At 36.0% G+C, this 20399-nt stretch overlaps 1 protein-coding gene across 2 annotated transcripts in view; it reads right to left on the minus strand.

Annotated features, from left to right (window-relative positions):
- Positions 1–2304: 2304 nt before the first annotated feature.
- LOC106071759 (uncharacterized) overlaps positions 2305–20399 on the minus strand; it is a 29092-nt gene continuing 10997 nt past the window's right edge. Inside the window, exons 4-18 of one of the 2 annotated variants that reach the window (XM_056043075.1) lie at positions 16452–16603; positions 15832–16066; positions 14799–14904; positions 14544–14640; positions 14320–14415; positions 13844–13894; positions 13202–13292; positions 10844–10906; positions 9348–9524; positions 8268–8409; positions 7876–7984; positions 6889–6961; positions 6144–6290; positions 5100–5248; positions 2305–2602 (exon numbers count right to left, since the gene is read on the minus strand). In XM_056043075.1, the coding sequence (XP_055899050.1) occupies positions 2353–2602; positions 5100–5248; positions 6144–6290; positions 6889–6961; positions 7876–7984; positions 8268–8409; positions 9348–9524; positions 10844–10906; positions 13202–13292; positions 13844–13894; positions 14320–14415; positions 14544–14640; positions 14799–14904; positions 15832–16066; positions 16452–16603 (1938 nt within the window). In that variant the 3' untranslated portion in view covers positions 2305–2352. Of the gene's footprint in view, positions 2603–2622; positions 4536–5099; positions 5249–6143; positions 6291–6888; positions 6962–7875; positions 7985–8267; positions 8410–9347; positions 9525–10843; positions 10907–13201; positions 13293–13843; positions 13895–14319; positions 14416–14543; positions 14641–14798; positions 14905–15831; positions 16067–16451; positions 16604–20399 lie in introns of those variants that run through there. The other variant, XM_056043076.1, reaches the window with a different exon arrangement.

Raw genomic sequence — 20399 nt, forward strand, 5'->3', positions numbered from 1 at the left:
ACAAATCTCTACTTTCTATTGCAGTATGAATGTGTACATGGGATTTTGTTTGTACCTTGAATCTTCTTTACTCCATAAATCCTCTTTGTTCTATAAATATTCTTTGCTCCATGAATCTTCTAAATGCACATTTTTGACACAAATAGACATTTCTCAAAAGTTTGACTAGATCTAAGTTTTAACTATTAAAAATATGTTTTACGACTGTAGAGTTTAGATTCGAATCCATGCTTCAAAAAAATAGTGTTTTGACCTGACTTACTTTTAGAACCCAGGCCTTCATGTTCTATTTACTGGAACAATGCCCCACTGATGGCTTCCTGGTCGAGCGGTATGCGTGGTTGTCTCGATGGTCCCGGGTTCATACCCTGCCCGCCGCCATCCCCCCGTCGTCCTGCGGGAGGTTTGGACCAGGAAGTGGATAATTGTCAACTCTGAAGAAACATCCGAAACATGTGAAACATTTTACAACCAAAGTTAAAGTTCTTGATCTTAACTTGTTTAGTTTACTTCTTTACAAGCCCATATCGTAATGTTGACTTATGCATGGACAATACCTCTCTACGTCAGTGTTTCACAAACTGTGTTCTGTGGAACCCTAATGTTACGAGAGGCCTGAATAGGTGTTCCACAATTACTGGAATAATGAACTATTAGGCCAGCACGTGAATTAATTTCTCTAAAAATAATCGAAGTGTTTCGCTAAATACTCAATGTGCGAAGTGTAGGGTAAGGAAACAGTTTGAGAAACACTGGTCTACATATTTAACATCTCGTTTGAAGTCTATGGTAAGGAAACAGTGTGGGAAACACTGGTCTACATATTTAACATCTCGTTTGAAGTCCATTTCAAGGCAGCAACATTTATCTTGACTTGTCAGTCTACCCCACAACAAAAATTCGCTTAGACTTGATTTGTTTTTCAAGTTTTGATAAGCCAATAAAAAAATGACCACTACTTCTGATATCAATATTTACTCTGAACAAAATATTGAATTTATATATTGACTACTTACCAAAATAGCACAAACTAAATGTGAGTAATAGTGAAATGACAATCATTTTATTGTTTTCTTTTTTAACATAATTGCACATAGTTCTCATCCAGAAGTAATAACAAAAGTTCAAGGTTTTTAGTCACCACCTCACTGTAGCCTGACCAGAGATAACCTTTGATTGGTTCGTAGTTTACGTAATCAGTATTGCGATGTTAACAAATGGAGCTAAGCTATCTTTGGCTCAGGACTTAATGCACTGGTTGATATACAGCGACGTTTTATTGGCGTAGTTTATTTAGGCAAGTTGTTTTTTTTTTAATTAGAGAAAGCAGTGAATCAAATGCTGCTGTTCATTTATGATCAATAAGTCTGCATTATTATTATGTTTGTATATTTAGGTCCACAGCTTAATTGCTCTTACCTACTGAAGCCTCTATATGTAGTGTATTTATGTTGTCCACTTGTCATGATGACAGATACACAGTTAGATGGAGGCATTGTTTGTCTAACACAGCGGTTCTCAATCTTTTTTACTCAGCGTCCCATTTTTACAATTCCTCACTATGCTGCGACCCCCGAACACTAAATTATTTTCGTTCATAGATATAAATAACTGCTTTCGCTAATGTTACAAAATTATAATTGTAGGCCTAATGCAAAAATGATCTGCATAGCTAAAGCTTTATGTTTAATTATGAAACAATATATAATTACATTCTTGAAATATATATCTGTCTAATTATCACCCAATTACGTATAACTGAAATAATATATAACACGCATTTGTTTATTTATCTATTTCTTATTCACTACACATCTCATACACGTGACTGTCAGGGGGAGGGGACGAGGGGTACTCAGTAAATGAACCAACTTTCTCTTATACATTCACACACTGTCGTAGTCGTTTGAAGGGATTGTAAAAGAAAAAACTCATTCCTCTAAACTACTGGGTATCCATGACGAAAAAGTTCGGTTGCTAGTTATCAAAATGACATGACAGTTCTTTCGGCTTCATACATTCGACTTAAAGAACTTCGCTACATATTATTATTATTATAGCTTTTATATAGCGCTTTAGTCCAATCTCATTTGTGGACTGGTTGGGGGGGGGGGGGGAGGGGGTATCTAGGAGTTGGTTTTCCGTGCTGCCTTTAGGCGCTCAGTAAACGCAACTCTGCCCAAGTCGGGTGTCGAACCTCGAGCCCCCTTCTAGGTAGCCAAGACAAGCCAAGTTCAAGCGCACTTAGCCTCTCGACCACGCTCTAGATCTAGATTGAAACCAGTTACAAATTACACCTTGAAATTTCAACCAGTTTGAATTTTTTAATAAGTGTTTAATATAAGACAAGAACTAAAACACGACACATGTCCTTTGGGAAATGCTGATGGTGCTATAAATGGCAGGGCCGACTCCTCGACTGTTGTCGCAAACGATCGTCTGGATGGGCCCCAGGTCTAGAAGGAACCGGAAGGTCACGATTTCAAAGGCGTTGACTATTAGGTTGATGATGACGTCACTGGACGTTTGCACAATGGAGTTGTACCGTTTCTGTGATATGGGAACCCATTTGTTTGGTTCGCCAAGTAACATCACCCTGGTTCTAAAACAAAAATAAAAATGTATGATTCATTTATTTATTGGCGATCCGCATGAGGAAGCTCCGTACACAAAGTATAGTGAAGTATACAAGTAGAAACAGTTCACGTTTTCCTATTTACTTTTGTTTGAACAAACAACAAATAAATTGGAACATGATAAATTAACAAACAGGGAGGGAATCCATTTCATGTGCACTTTTCATGATGGAAATAAAAAGAAACACTGATCAAATACATCCAATAGAGAAACATGATCGGCCTTTTATCTGCATTTATCTAAGTAGCAAAATCAGTAAAACTCTCTTTTTTTTTATAATATTTTTTCTGTTCAGATATTCTATTGCATGTTGTTTTTTTTTCTTCTAAAATGCGAAATAATTTGTAACGGAATGTTTTGTTATTTTACTGCGTCCTTACTTATCGTCCTTACTTATTGCTGCTTTTTTTCGAAGTTGATGAACATAAATAAAATATTACAAGTACATTTTTATTTGATTCAACTTCTATAGTGATTATTTTGCTCTTAATAGCTAAATATTGGATAAAAAAAATATGGAACATTTTTACCCCGGCCTATCACCCCCCCCCCTCAAAACAAAAAAAATTTCCTGTTTAGGCAAATGTATAGATCGACTAGATTTTATAAATTTCTATTCCTGTAGATCTAGACTTAGAAGAAACTGCGCAAAATTCTCCTGAAAATGTATTTATTCAACTCTTGAATCAATTTGGCTCACATGAGGAGATACCCGAAGACGTATAATCTGTTCAAACTACATATAGTCCTTTAGCCGAATTAATTTCTGATATATTTAGAAACAAATATAATGGTCAAGCTAGAATTTTTCCAGGGTGACCAACGAGCTAGTAATTCTTGTCCTAACGATATACTTTATTATACATCCACTGTCTAATTTCTATAAGAATCGTTTGAGTCGTTTTCGAGAACGACTACCCAGGTTTTGCCCTGAAGGTTTCGCCCACCTGTTTGGGATGTGGGGTTGAAGGTATTGTAAAAAAAAGTCCTCCTCTAGTTGAGTTTATTGCATTTTGTAAAATAAATGTCTGTGTGGAACAGAATAGGCTTTACAGACTTGACTTGTAACGTTCTGACCCTAAGTCTAAACATTTATTCCAAAGATCGGCATTTACTGTGACCAAAGATCAAACTCTAAAGCAGTGTGTAGAATAGAATTAGCAAAACGCTCAGCCAAAAATTAAACTTTACGCAATATCTATAATTAAATGCCAATGCGATGAAGAGAAAAGTTCTATTCTATTTATAAACTCAAAACCTCTATCTTTTGAAGTAAAAATAAAATACGAAAATAAAAACTTCGTTCTTCGGTTTAAAAAAAATACAAACGCTCAAGTCATGAAACAAAAATGCATTTTCAGGATTAAAATTTGGCGCCTTTTTATTTCCTAAATTTTAATGACAATGTTTGAAAAAAATAGTTTTTAAAATGTTCTGTTTGAATATCTGTAATGAACACAAACCTGCTACTCTTAGTAGTGAGTTTACACACAAAAATAAAAGAAAGCTAACACTCATTAAACACAAATTCAGTAAACTAAAATCTGCTGCAAATGTCAACTACAAAATGTTTTGTTCAAAGTTTACGTATTTTTCAAGACATGTTTTTAAAATAATTATCTTCAACATTTTTTTGTTTCGTCTTTCTCCTATTTCAAAACACGGAACACTTTCTGTTCACAACGCTTAGAACTGCTGGACCGGAAGCGTAACCATGGCAGTAGATGGTCTGGATCGAGATTGGTTGGTCGTCTACGAAGAAATAAACCGCCACAGTCTCGTTAGTGTTAAGATAAATGTATAGTAGAACATCATCTGTCGTCTGCTGAATATTGGTAAACCTCGTGGGTGACATTGGAACCCATTTGTCCAGTTCTCCTAAAATGGCGACTTTGGATCTGTAAGTGATCAAACAACGAAGTATAACCTGTCTGAAGAGTTCTCTTTTCCAATGTCAATGTTTCTTTATCATAAACTTTGTCCAAACAAATCAAACAAGGGAGTGAATGACGTTCATTTTAAAGAAATAGGTTGACTTGTACACACACACACACACACAAATGAAGTTACAACAATTAATATGTAGAATAAAAAAATGACATATAATAAAATGAGGAAGCCTTGTTAAAAGACTACAAACATTTGGTGACCAACTTGAGCAACCACATTCGTAGTCCACCTTTATTATTATTATTATCGTTAGAAAATACAATGTAGTAAAATTGTTAAGCTACTAAACATTTTAGCCTAAGTGTTTTATCCTTTTACTCTTTTTTACATGATATATAATCTCATACCTTCATATTTTCATCAAGTTTCTTGGATCTGCTTTTAAAAGCGTCATTTAGTTTCTATAATGACGTTATAACGAATGCATCTTGATGCGTGAAATGAGCCTGGTACACCCAAGTTTCAATATTTTAGATAAATCTCTATGCGAAAACCTAAAGGGAACATCTTACCGAACTCCCAATTGTAGTATCGGTGTTGTGTAGTACAAACAGAAGTTCACTGGCGTACATTCAGGGCCCAGACGTAGAGGGCTGGCCTCGGAGAATGGTCGCGGTAAGTCGGTGGGATCATCTCCTGAATAAATTACACTCTCTGGCATCTGTTGGAAAAAGTTTAAGATCTTCTAAATGGCTGTTCATTTTATTTTAATGAAACATAATTCTTCTTCGTTCTCATTACAGGGAAAACTCTGGTTTAACTTTGGTTTGACTTTGGTTTGACCGTTATACTTTAAAAATTATCATCTTCTAAAATTACATTTGGTCTTGAGATAATTATTATCTTGAACACACGTAGGCCTATGTGAGCAGGTATTCCCGCATGTATTCCTTAAAATAAACAGACAGCCAGGAACATTTTGCGCACTGTCTTCTAAGTCTGGATCTATAGACCTAGCGCTAAAGTAGGATCTTTTATAGTCTACCATATATCTAGATCCAATAGTCGAGTGTAAACTTCTATCTTCTAATGTCGCTATGTCTGGATCTATATCACCAAACTAGATTCTTCTATAATCTAGATCCAGTAGTCGAGTGTAAACTTCTATCTTCTAATGTCGCTATGTCTGGATCTATATCACCAAACTAGATTCTTCTATAATCTAGATCCAGTACTCTTGTCTCCACTACGGTGTTTTATTGTTGCCATGTCGGGATCTGGGGGTGGGGGAGGGGGTAAATGTCTATTTATTTTAAAATCTTTCATTAATTAGTTATTAAAAGTTACCTAATTGCTTTTACAGAATGTTATTTGTTTTATGACGGAGGAATTGTCCTTCTTTAACAAGTTTTTTTTTGTGCTCCTAGTTTAAGGATTCAGACAACAAGACCATAGCTCTGAGATGAACTGCTTAGCGGTTTCCACAGCACTCATATTCCCATACAGTTTGTCTAAGGAAGGATAACTCTCCGATCTTTCTATGTCGGAGAGGGATAATTGAGAAACATAATGTATGCTACTCTTTAAACTTGTTTGTGTGTGTGTATAGATCCTACCTGACCAAAAGTCCAGCCACTGGATGGAGTCAAGTTGTAACTATTCTTCAAGTCAGCAGCAACGACGATACCAAAGATGTAACCTGAGATGTTACTGTAGGTAGAGTAGACCTCCCCGTCAGGTCCCGCGTAGGTGGGGAACGCGCTCTGTAACAAACAGTTGTAGCTTACAAATGATAGAAGTAGTGTAAGAAACATTTAAGAAACCTTCATGACGAAATGTTTCGTGCCATAGGACATATAAGTGTTGTTAGGAACCAAGCCAAAGTCATAGAGTTATCTAATGTTTCATGCCATAGGACATATAAGTGTTGTTAGGAACCAAGCCAAAGTCATAGAGTTATCTAATGTTTCATGCCATAGGACATATAAGTGTTGTTAGGAACCAAGCCAAAGTCATAGAGTTATCTAATGTTTCATGCCATAGGACATATAAGTGTTGTTAGGAACCAAGCCAAAGTCATAGAGTTATCTAATGTTTCATGCCATAGGACATATAAGTGTTGTTAGGAACCAAGCCAAAGTCATCTAGTTATCAAACGAAAGGACACGAACTTGTCAACAAAAAAAAGTATCAATTATTGTTCTGTCAGCTTTAGTTCCTATGATCGGACACAGGGGACGTGTTAGGTATTTTCAGGTTTGTAATTTTAAAAACAGTATGTTCAGATATTTCTACATGTATACGCCTATGTTTAATTCCTACATCTAGTGGTTTCAGATTATCTCTAGCTTTCAAACCTACCCTTTTAATCTGATCGTCAATGGCTTTGGCTGGCTTACTAGGCTGAAGTATCCTGCCTTCCGAGTCACAACACCTACACAAGTACAGAAGTGAAGCTAAAGAGTGAAGGTCTAGAATACAGACAAAGTAGCCTATGTTTCTCTAAACAGAATGTACCTCTACATAAAATAAAGAAACTTTGACAAAAAATTATTTTATTTTTTGAAACTCAGCCCGATCCTTAAAACTTGCACTTCCTTCTAAGCTGGAAAAAAATTTTTTGTATACGATCATTCCCTATTTGAAATAATGGCCCAACCAATGGCAGCTGTCAAACGAAACAAAAAACAAGAACAGTTAAGTACCCTCCCCCCCCCTTTTTTTCCCCTACCAAACATTTAATAGGGCAGATGTTTCTTTTTCCGACGGTTTACGAGGGTGTTATGTTTAGCTACATGTCAGGCACCCATTAGAGTTTCGATGGACTCAGGGGCGTTCTAAAAATCACAAAATTCAAAATCCCAACCTTCACAGAGATTCTAACCCAAGAACTTTCGATTCAGAAGCTAGGGGCTTAACTACTCAGCCACCATGCTCATATCTAGCTTCTAAACTATATCGAGAATAACATTGAGTTTCTTGAGGTTTCAAACAAGTAAGCATTAATTATTTTAATATTATGAAATATTTTCACCGAATTATATATAAGAAAAGGCGAATCTCTTCTAGTGAGACATAGGTAGGAGTGTCTACATTTCCATGCAGAACCCGTTGTAACCAGTTATAGTCTGACGCAGACGAAGTCTTTGCTTTGGGGCGGGAAAAAAAGGGAGGGGGGGGGTGATTAATTTTCTCTGCGATTTTCTTGGACAGGAGTTCTTCTATATATTTCAAACTTATATACGATAGTATTTGTAAAAGTTCCACAGCAGTCTGTTTCGAAGTGCAGTAACTGCCCCTTGTCTATAAAGAAAGTTGTTTTAAGGAACTAGCTACGAAGAAACTGACCTCATCAGCACAGTGGTGTTAATGAAACCAATCCCGTCCCCAGGGCCAACTGGGCCAGTGCTTAACGTCGCTATCAAACTGTTTAACCTGGTCTGTGGCTCTGTTTTATCTACCGAAGAAACACACACACAATAAGACTTTATACTAATTTTGTTGACAGATAAAACAACAGTTACCTAGCAATACTTGATGATAAGGAGATATGAGGTAAACAGAGTCTAGGATTTAGTAACTTATTTAAATGTTGTGACGAGAATAGTTCAGATTGCTGAATATTTTAATCAAACTATAATGCATATTTTTCCGCATACACTTTCATACATAGAAATACAGACACACACACAAAGCAAACATTGATTAGTGTCACGTTACTCTGCATCAGTTTCACTTACTTCCGTAAGGACTCCCAGGCTGAACCTCTGTTGTCCAGAACGTATCTTTAAATGGCGCCACGCCAAGAGCGTCAACAAACATGGAGGTGACGCCGATGTTCCATTGTTTGCCCCCAGGGGAGTAGTCGCCACTGACGCGTGCCTGAAATCACATAGAAGACATTGTAAAACTGACCGCAAAGACATTTCTACGTGTCGAGAATTAAAAGATTTGATAAACCGATCCTTGTAAGTGAAGCTTTAAAAACTGGTAGAATAGAGTTTAAAACAAGCAAAATAAAAAATAAAAATTTAAAAAACGTATTCTGTTACCACAGAGAATATAAATTAATTGTATACCATTAAACATAATAATTTATAAACAGAGACTTTATGCTGATAGAAGCAGTCGAGTTGTTTAAGTTCCAAGTAGATTTCAATCTTAAGAATTTTGAAGGGAAGGATGTCAGGCAGGATGTCAGGAAGGATGTCCTAAGGTTTATGTTACGTCATTACTTGTTGAAAATGTTTTTGTAAAAAAGTTGAAAGGATGTGACGTAATAAAATGATGTCTTTCAATGTCTACTCCTGTCAGCATGAAGTCTAGGATAATTAATTCGTATGTTTAATTGTCGACAATAATTTATATTCACTGAAGTAACAGAACAACACTCCCCCTGATTCTGTTGTTCAGAGCATGAGACAATGTCGTCATTATATTGAAAGAAGTTTACCTTATAAAACTTTATGACATTAACCAAAACAAAATGAACAACAGCTTAAGAAAGTTTAAATAACTGAGACTAAGTTTCTTTCGCAAAAGACAGCGCGAGGTGTTGACTGTGACATGGAAATTAGTACCTGTGACACAGAGGGTGTTTCTAAAGACTGCAGGATGTGCCGACTGTAAGACATACAGTACCTGTGAGACAGTCGGTATCTCTAATGATTGCAGGATGTGACGACTGTAAGACATACAGTACCTGTGAGACAGTCGGTATCTCTAATGACTGCAGGATGTGACGACAGTAAGACATACAGTACCTGTGAAACGGTATCTCTAATGACTGCAGGATGTGACGACTGTAAGACATACAGTACCTGTGAGACAGTTGGTATCTCTAATGACTGCAGGATGTGACGACTATAAGACATACAGTACTGGATTCCAATGTCAAACTGTTCTGCAGCTTTTCCCATTCCAACCAACCAGCGTCGACCTATGAAGAGATCTGATTGCAGAACACGGTTTTTGTCAGTCTCAACATCCAACCAATCCTTTTGGAATTACATTGTGATAGAAAAAGATTTAGAATTTAAATGTTGATGTGATGGGTTCACCCTCTCTTACATCAATTAAATCTCTCTCTCTCTCTCTCTCACTCTCTCTCTCTCTCTCACACACACACTCTCTCATTTGTTAAGACAAGTTTGTACAAATACTCCTTCTTCCCTAGTGCTTTTGGAGCCTGAAACGGGTTGCTTGGTAATGTAGCTCATTAAATCTCATATGTAGGCTTACGTTTATTTACACTCAAATGAGATATAAAGGAAAGGAAGCTCTAAATGCTTTTTTAAACCCAGCTTTTATCCACAAATATCCACAGAACTTAATCTAGTAGTGCCATGTTTAGAATACAATTGAAACACAAGAGACTAAATGATTATAGATTCTACTTTCATCTTCACTCTCACCTATCTCATAGTCTGTTGGACCGTTGGGGCACCACTCAAAATCCGTTTACCACTCTTCTCCGTCTTTTGCTTTGGATGGAATCTCTTTCAATGGCCCGTCCATTCTTTTGCGTTGTGTTCACATCGCTGTCTGCTCTCTTCTTTTTTTCCCTGGTACTTTTCCCTGAAGGAAGGTCTTTGTGAGCCATAAAGACTTTATAGACCTTGTCAGATATGGCCATAGAGTTTTAGTTAGCGTTTATTGACAGTAGTTAGTAGGTCACCGTAGGGTCCAGTCGCGGTATTAATCTTGTCTCTAATCTCTTCGTTTATGATGAGGTCTTTGAATGTGATACTTTGGATCTTTCTGTAGCATCTCACTTCACCTTTCTCCCACTCAGATCTACTTATAGTCTCCATAAATAAATAAATAAATTATAGCTTTTATATAGCACTACTTTCATGCTTATAGCATGCTTAGAGCGCTAGGGTTCTATCTCATTTAGTGGACCTGTGGGGGGGGGGGGTATCTGCTCGAGTCGGGTGTCGAACCTCGAGCCCCCTTCGTAGGTAGCCAAGCCATGCCAAATTCAAGCGTTTTTAGCCTCTTGACCACACATCCATATGTGTCTCCTGATTCATCAGTTTTCATTTTCTGACCTGACAGGCATGTAAGGATTAAATATAAACTAGCTCATTATTATTAACAATATAGTTCCAGTACATCCTATTACATCAATCTCCACACACACACTTCATAACACTTCCATCTTCTATAAAATATTATTTCTCCCTTATTTTAACCCTCACCCTGATAGTACAACCAAAGCTGACACAAAAATAACTCTTTACTAAATTAAACCCTTATACTAGTAGTTAATAAAACCCAGCCAAACTAAAATGTGTGCTGGTGTGGTCATTACCTGTTCATACATAATGAAAGGTCCCCATTGTTGAGTCATGTTGAAAAGATCAACCCAGAATTGCTAAAAAAAAAAAAGGAAAGTTATTAAAACATTCCCCACCTTCATTGTCATGGCACCGCATTAAATACAAAGCATTGACTTATGGACTAGTTCTAGTCTTTAATCTTTAAACCTTTTCTCAAGATGACGTTATCAACTATTCAACATGATTGGAACTAAAAATAGCTCGCTTTTTGGCGTATCTGGTTAACAAAAGAAAGGAAGTATTTATAGCTCTGTTTTTTTAAAAAGGTTTCTGATAATTATTGTGCGATTTTATTCACTGCACAACACAGTTTGTAGAACAAAAGTGATGTCCAAACTAATAGTCAACAAATGAGTTGTAGTAAGGAAGATTGGACATAAAAAATCAACTCAGTTTATTTGTATTTAATTGGCAACAGTGACCTTCAAATAGGTGTCCTTGACATTGTTTAGTTTATCGTGAAAATCTCGAATCTCTTTTTTAGCGGCCCCCGTAAGGGGAAAAGACGCTATTAGTTTGTTTTCTTTTCTTAAATCAAAAAATCTAATTTTTTAAATCACTTATGCAAGCAGTTATGATATGTTTTTTTTAATTAGGATTCGAATAAGAGATTAAGCCTTTACAAAACAATTAGATCAATTTTAAGACTTCAGTTTGGGTCCGGTTCACATCTAACTTTACATTCACTTATCTTATCTTATATAATACAGACGTTACTTAAAAAAAGAAGATGATTACGTCCTACGCGTCATGCATTTAGTCATGCATATTAACCAATGACTTAAATTCTGCCAAGTCACTGGTTTTCCTGGCTAGCTCAGGCAACCCATTCCATGCTCTAATAGCACTAGGGAAGAAGGAGTATTTGTACAAATTTGTCCTAGCATATGGGACGAGGAATGTGCCTTTATCTTTGTGTCTTTCAGAGTATTTTATTAAATTTTGTTTTTGTATTTGAAGATTATGGTTCAGTGTTTTATGTATGATTGCTACTTTACTTTTGAGCCTTCTGTCCTGAAGGCTTTCTAAATTTAGTGATTTTACTAAAGGTGTTACTCTAGTCAAATGTGAATATTCGTTTGTTATGAATCTCACTGCTCTATTTTGTGTCTGTTCCAGTTTTTTAATGTTTTCTTGAGTTGAGGGGTCCCAAACGGAGGATGCATATTCTATTATTGGCCTAACCAAGGTTAAATAACATTTTAGTTTTATGTTCTTATTTGATTTATAGAAATTTCTTTTAATAAATCCTAATGCTTTATTATGCAATCGTCTGCAAATAATCTGACTTTTGTTCCTGAACTAATGCAATTAGGTAAATCATTTATGTAAATTAAAAATAGTAGTGGACCCAAGACTGTACCTTGAGGTACACCTGAGTTTACTGTTATCGGTGTTGATTTAGAGCCATTTATTATTACAGTTTGTTCTCTCCCTATCAGAAAGTCTTTAATCCACTGATGCAGTGGACCATTAATGCCGAAATATTTTAATTTTTTAAGCAAACTATGGTGGTGAACTTTGTCAAAAGCCTTAGAAAAATCTAGTAAGATAGCATCTATTTGTTCACTATTATCTAAACCTTTTGAAAAATCATCAATTAGTCCTATTAGTTGTGTTTCACATGATCTATATTTCCTAAAGCCATGTTGGTATGGTGTGAGGACATTATGTTTGTCTAAGTGACCTATACTTTGATCTGCTGGACCGCTGGGGCACTACACAAGAGCTGTTAACCTTCTTTCTACATTCTTATCTGTCATTTGTCTTTGATATAATTTCATTCGGATGTTCTTTCTGAAAATATTGAAGCCTGCCTGGGTGGACCACTTCGGGGGCCGATTTTGAGTTTGTGTTTCCACACAAACTGTCTTTGTAACCTTGTTTTATATAAATTTTTTCATTGTCTAGACTTCCATTATTGTCCAAGTATTCCATTTCAGCTTTTATTTACTTTAAGATGGGAAAGAATGGGGCGGGGCATGGTTCACAAGACGAAAGACTTTAAATTCAGTGCTGGACTGGAGGAGACAAAAAAGTGACTCTACTTGATGTTAGGCAACCTCGGATGCTGAAAAGTTAGCGGAAGAAGCAGAGTTGAACAAGTATCATCGCTATGAAAGCTGATTTCTATAGGGCCTCGGAAAACAATAAACCTCATTCATCAATCGTAAGCAAACTGCCCTCAAATCACGTGCTTCCCCATCTTGTACGACATTAATTCGAATCAAAGAAGAATATGACGTCACCGTATTTTGTCAGTGTTTTATACATGGACATCACGTGGCCGTTTCTTTTGTTCAACTGGTTCATTGCTACTGTCTACTTACATCATCGTCAGGCACTGCCAGTCCAGAGTTCAAATCTTCAATAAAGTTATACCGCCCACCGTTGTATTTGGCATACGGAGTAGCACCATCCCTATTCAGGTCAAAGAAACAGCAGATAGATATAAACACAACAACAGCGTTACAGATGTGTTGAACTATGTTAAAAATAGAATTGAAAGAGAAATTTGACTAATGAAATTTGAAAACTGTTTAGACAAATTAGACCAGGAGGTTTTATGGCTTCAAGCAAATGTTTTTTCTATGGCTGACTAAAATGTCAAGTAGCCTTGAAAACGACTAACCGCCTTTACTTTCCACAATAAACGATGACCTTTTAAGGACCTAAATAGGTCTATAAGCCTACTATTAAGGCATGTCAATTAGACTAATTAGAGAAAGAGGCGTGGAGGTGGTGAAATTGTAAACTGCTGATCTGCCCAACTGCCAAACTGTAGGTCTCGTCTTCTTGTAACTGAAGGGTGTTAGTAGACTAGGACTAGACTTTTACTTCTGGACTTGATAAAGTCTCTTGAGTCCAGCCAGATCTATGTGTGTAAGCAATACAAAGCTGGAATATATGTTAAGTGACAAGGCTGATATGTTAAACAGAAAAACCAAAGTCTATTAATCGCTCAAACTTACCAGAATCGATTATGACACGAGAAGGGAAGCTTGGTTTGATCAGATAAATATCTGTGGATGTATTAAAAAAGTAGGTCTAATAGCACCAAGAGGTATACGGATACAAACAAAAGCAGTCTCTAGTTTTTTTTGTTGTTTTTTTTTGTCTTTTTTTGTGTTAAAAGCCAATAAAACTTTCAAAGCGAGAGAAAGGGAGAAGGAGATATAGTGAAAGAGAGAACGTTAGAGAGAAAGTTAGTGAGAGAAAGAGATTGACAAAGCAAAAAAAAAAGATAGTGAGAGATACAGAGATAGTGAGAGAGGGAGGGAGAGAGATGTAGAAAGAAACAGATAGACATAGATAGAAAGAAAAAAAGAAATAGATAGATAGATAGATAGATAGATAGATAGATAGATAGATAGATAGATAGATAGATAGATAGATAGATAGATAGATAGATAGATAGATAGATAGATAGAGTACAAATTTTGCTTACTTGAAGCCATGGGGAAATACTTCAGGCATCGGCGTCCATGTTAAGACACCAGATTTATGTCCCTTTTCATACCACCAAGAGTCATACTGAGTGTACCTGTCATGCATCAAATGTAATAAGACTTAAGATTGCCACGAGTACTACAAAACAACAGGAGCACGCCAAAGTAGCAGTTACACGTACAATGTTTACATTCGTCAATACTGACAAAACTAGTTACTTACTTGAATGGTATAGTTTGACTTTTGATGTAGCTAACAGCGTCCAGTATTGTTGTTTCGTAGTTCTTACCACTCTCTGTGTTGTAATAGTAGTAGGCACCTTGGGATAAACATAGATAAAAGTCTGGGTTCTATCAGAAGTGGAGGTTAAGACGAGATCGATATGTATATATACAACTAACGACAACCATATTCTAAAAAAAATATTTAAATAAAAAGGAAAGGAAAGAAGATAAAAATACATATGCCCTTGCATACCATTATCAGTCCAATAGCCCATGAAGTTCAAGGTCGTGCCATAGTTCCTTCTGTTTTGGTTCCGCCTGTACACCCGTTTAAGAAGTTTGCCCCATTCAATCATGGCCTGGGTTTAAAATAAAACACGAAAACAGTGTTGTTGTTTTTGTCTTTACAATTAGATGAGAACACTAGATGTCTATATCCACAAAGAGATAAAGATTTGTTTTCTACACATAGTGCAAAGCAGAAAGTAGGCTAGACCTGCACTTCTGAAGATAATCTCAAACGTCTGGGTTTTATTTTTGTTTTAAAAGCTGTAAAGGTTTACAGAAAATGTTTGGGTCACTTAGTTTAGAGAGGCTAACAAGCCGAAATAGAACATCAAAATGCTGCTACCATGGCCTTAGCCAAGATTTTTTAGGAGCAGGGGGATTTGAAACCCAACCCTACCCTCCTACTCTGGATACGCCCATGACTGCTACATTCATAGCGTTGAGCTTAGCTTCATTGAATTTTCACTGCTAGTGAAACGGGGACATTGCTTATTCCATACGCTAGGACAAATTGTTACAAAGGCTGTAAGAGCATGGAATGGCTTGGTCAGGAAAACCAATGACTTAGCAGAGCGCAAGTCTCTAATAAACATACATGACTAGCTCAAAATGTACGCGTGTTTGTTTCAAACTAAACTGTTATCCTTCTGATTGATCGGCCGTGTAGTTTGCGCTTTAGTCTGACATCATGATAGTGACGTTTTTGGCTAGGACGTAATAATCTTGGTGGACAATATACAAAACAAAAAAAAAAACGTCCAAAAATTTATAATTCAATTACCTTTCGGTAGCGTTTTTTTAAATATAGCTTTAAAAAGTTCCTAGCAGGACGGAATACCCCCACCTTATGTTTTGGTACAGTCGTTTAGTCATAAGTTTCCTGGACATAGAGAAGGGGTGACAAGGCTAGGATGCTCAGTTTGGCTGTCAGTTTAACAACCACGCATGACACATACTTGATTAGACATTTTAAAAAAAGAATATCCTCTAATTGTTACCTGATTTATGCCCTTGTCGCTATAGTAAACAATAAAATCGATGCTGTAATTCTGTGGTACGGTATCAACTAATCCCATAATTCCGTAGCTCAGCTGCTGGTATTGCTGTGAGAACTGGCTAGAGGCTGCCATGAACTGACTGAGAGGGGAGATTACCATCGCATTACTAGCGCTGTCAAAGATGACCAATGGTCCTCCACTTATGCCCGTTGAAAGTGAAGCACCATACTGCCACCTGGAAATTAAAAATGGAAAATTACTCTTTCCAAGTGTAAAGTAAATTCTTGACTTTGATCCAATGAATGGGTTTTTCTGAATTCTGATACTTGGTGTGTAATAGTATAGTAGTATCTACCTAAATAAATTGTAAACAGAAATCAAATACTTATATTTATTGTAGTATATATAGGTATGTGGTTTTAAATTAAATAACTTTCGTAACTTCTTTAATAGAGAAATAACTTTTGTAATTTCTTTTACTCAAAGTTTGGGCTATTCGCGTCTGACACATACAATTTTTACATGCAGCAAGATAGATCATTAATTTAAAAAAAAAAGTCATCCATGGGCATTATAAATTGAGAAATCCTAAAAGTGTTTCTTAAATACGCGACTCTTACCATCCAAATTTCAGATCACTGTAACCTGCCATATCTCCGCCATAAGCAAGAAAACCCATGCCGCCATTGGACAGTGCCTGGAAGGAGGGGAAACTACTAATGACTTGAGTTGTGTCATTGGCAGACGTTCTGTTGGCCTGTCCATAGTACTTCTGAAAATAAGTGATATAGGATAGTTGCAGAGGATAGTAGCAGAGGATAGTAGCATAAAATAGTAGCATAGGATATTAGCATAGGATAGTAGCAGAAAGTAACACAGGATAGTAGCATAAGATAGTAGCATAGGATAGTGACATAGGATAGTAGCATAGGATAGTAGCAGAGGATAGTAGCAGAGGATAGTAGCATAGAATAGTAGCAGAGGATAGTAGCAGAGATAGTGGCATAGAGTAGTGGTAGAAGATAGTAGCATTTGATAGTGGCAGAGGATAGTAGCATTTGATAGTGGCAGAGGACAGTAGCATTTGATAGTCGCAAGGATAGTGGCAGAGGATAGTAGCATTTGATAGTCGCAAGGATAGTGGCAGAGGATAGTAGCATTTGATAGTGACAGAGGATAGTGGCAGAGGATAGTAGCAGAGGATAGCTCTACCAGTAGAACTAGATTTAGATTTGTTTGGGGATTTTCACACTTAAAGCTAATTACATTTATCTGCGTTTTTTTTTTTTTTTGCAATACCCCTTTCACCAAGAGATAAAAAAAAAAGAAGAGAAAGCGATAGGAAACAATTTGGTGGCGATAAGGCGATATAATGAAGTCAACGAAAAACCAATTCTCCTTATTTCCTATTGCTATTAGAGCATGGAATGGGCTGCCTGAGTCAACCTGAAAAACCAATGGCTTGGCAGAATTTTAGTCATTGATTAACATGCATGACAAGATTGACCTAGGGAAGTAACGTCTATATTTCCTAAAATAAGATAAGATAAAATGTAAAAAAAGAAGGAGAAAAGAGGAAGATTGGGAGAAATGCTTGAAATAAATTAATAAAATAAACGGGGTCAAGGCCACCCTATTGAAAGATATTTGTTACCAACTAAAATAAAACACATTTCTTTGTGCTCTCAGCGACAAATCTGGCAAGTGTGTTTTACACAAATTTACATTGCTGTAATGCGCACACAAATTATTGTATGCACTATTATTACTATAGCTTTTATATAGCGCTACTTTCATGCTTATAGCATGCTCAGAGCGCTTTGGTCCAATCTCATTTGTGGACCAGTTGGGGGGGGGGGAGGGGGTATCTAGAAGTTGGTTTTCCGTGCTGCCTTTAGGCGCACAGTAAACACAACTCTGCCCGAGTCGGGAGTCGAACCTCGAACCGCTATTATTAGCATTACTTCCCCTTATTCTGTACACCGGAGACACCAAAAAAGTTGTTCTTTATGAATTCGCGCTTCTTTAGTATGAATTGTAACTAGGTAAAGAAATATTTTATTTAATTTGGATGTGACTCAATAATTATATTAATAATCTTTATTATCCATGACACACATTTTTTTTTACAATTTTGCATTTAAAAAAAAAAAAAAAAAAACACCATAAATAGAGCAAACAATTTGTAAGATAGCACAAAATATACGTTCATACCCCAGTTTCTCTTCAACATTAAATGCCGAATTTATAAAAGTAAGTTAAAGTTTTCCAACCATTTAACTGCCCCAAAAAAAAATTATAACTTTTTGTGTCTTTTTGTGTGATTAGTGTCTTAAATCTTTGTGATTGCTAAAATGTCACAATTATGAAGGAAAGAGTGATTTTTTTTTGCCTAAAATCTGTATAGCTTTCTTCGCAGTGTTTGTCTCCAATAGGTGTCCAGGTGGAGTTTGTTTCTCGCCTATGTTCTTACTAGCAGCGTTTACAATTTTATAAAGTTTTTATTTTTATTTTGTTCAGATTGCCGTAGCAGGCAGTGATGTTAAAACTTATAATACTGCAAATGAGTGCTAACTTAGGTCTAGTCTATCACAGTGTGCACCTTCTAGCACTAGCCTAGCTGGATGGCGGTGCGCATGGCGGAGTTATAACAATATCTACATACATATATACATTCATAACTACCTACCTTCTACATAAAATCTAGCTACCTATCTACATACTTACCTATCTACATGCTATCTACGTATCTACATACAAACTACCTACCATACATATCTTTATACAAACTACCTATATATCTACATACATATATACATACCTATCTACCTATTTACAAACCTACCTACCTAGCTATCTACATGCAATCTACCTACCTATCTACCTACCTAATCTACATGAATCTACCTACCTATCATCTAATCTACATGAATCTACCTACCTATCTACCTATTTACAAACCTACCTACCTAGCTATCTACATGCAATCTACCTATCTATCTACCTACCTATCTACCTAATCTACATGAATCTACCTACCTATCATCTAATCTACATGAATCTATCTACCTATCTACATATAAATCTGCCTATCTATCTACAAACCTACCTACCTAACCTAACTATTACATGCAATCTACTCTAACGCTAACATACCTACATAGCTGCCTATCTAAATACAATCTACCTACCTATCTACCTACCTATCTACATATAAATCTGCCTATCTATCTACAAACCTACCTACCTAACCTATCTACATGCAATCTACCCTAACGCTAACATACCTACATTCCTATCTAGCTGCCTATCTAAATACAATCTACTTACCTACATCTACATGAATCTACCTACCTATCTAATCTACATGAATCTACCTACCTATCATCTAATCTACATGAATCTACCTACCTATCTACCTACCTAATCTACATGAATCTACCTACCTATCATCTAATCTACATGAATCTACCTACCTATCTACCTACCTAATCTACATGAATCTACCTACCTATCATCTAATCTACATGAATCTACCTACCTATCATCTAATCTACATGAATCTACCTACCTATCATCTAATCTACATGAATCTACCTACCTATCATCTAATCTACATGAATCTACCTACCTATCATCTAATCTACATGAATCTACCTACCTATCTACATATAAATCTGCCTATCTATCTACAAACCTACCTACCTAACCTAACTATTACATGCAATCTACCCTAACGCTAACATACCTACATAGCTGAGTATCTAAATACAATCTACCTACATATCATCTAATCTACGTGAATCTACCTACTTATCTATATAAATACTTATGTACCTACCTATCTAAATGCAATCTAAATCTAGATACCTATCTATATACAAATCTACCTACCTACCTATGTACATACAATCTATCTATATACATATCTACATACTATCTACCCACATATCTACCTACATATCTACATACTAACAACTTTCCATACAAATTTGCATATATATCTTAACACAAACTACCTACATATCTACATACATATCTACATACATATCTACATTCAAAACTACCTACCTTCGAAATAAAATCTAGCTACCTATCTACATACATACCTATCTACATGCTATCTACGTATCTACATGCATATCTACATACATATCTACCCACATATCTACATGCATATCTACATGCATATCTATATACATATCTACATACATTTCTACATATCTACATACATTTCTACATACATATCTACATGCATATCTACATGCATATCTGCATTCTTATCTACATGCATATCTACACGCATATCTACACACATATCTACACACTTATCTTCATACATATCTACATACACATCTACATACTTATCTACATACATATCTACATACATATCTACATACATATCTACACACATATCTACATACATATCTACATACTTATCTACATACATATCTACATACATATCTACATACATATCTACACACATACCTACTCACATACCTACATACATATCTACATACATATCTACATACTTATCTACATACATATCTACATACATATCTACATAC

Source organism: Biomphalaria glabrata, chromosome 10 (assembly GCF_947242115.1).
Source record: "Biomphalaria glabrata chromosome 10, xgBioGlab47.1, whole genome shotgun sequence".
NCBI classification, from domain to species: Eukaryota; Metazoa; Mollusca; class Gastropoda; family Planorbidae; genus Biomphalaria; species Biomphalaria glabrata.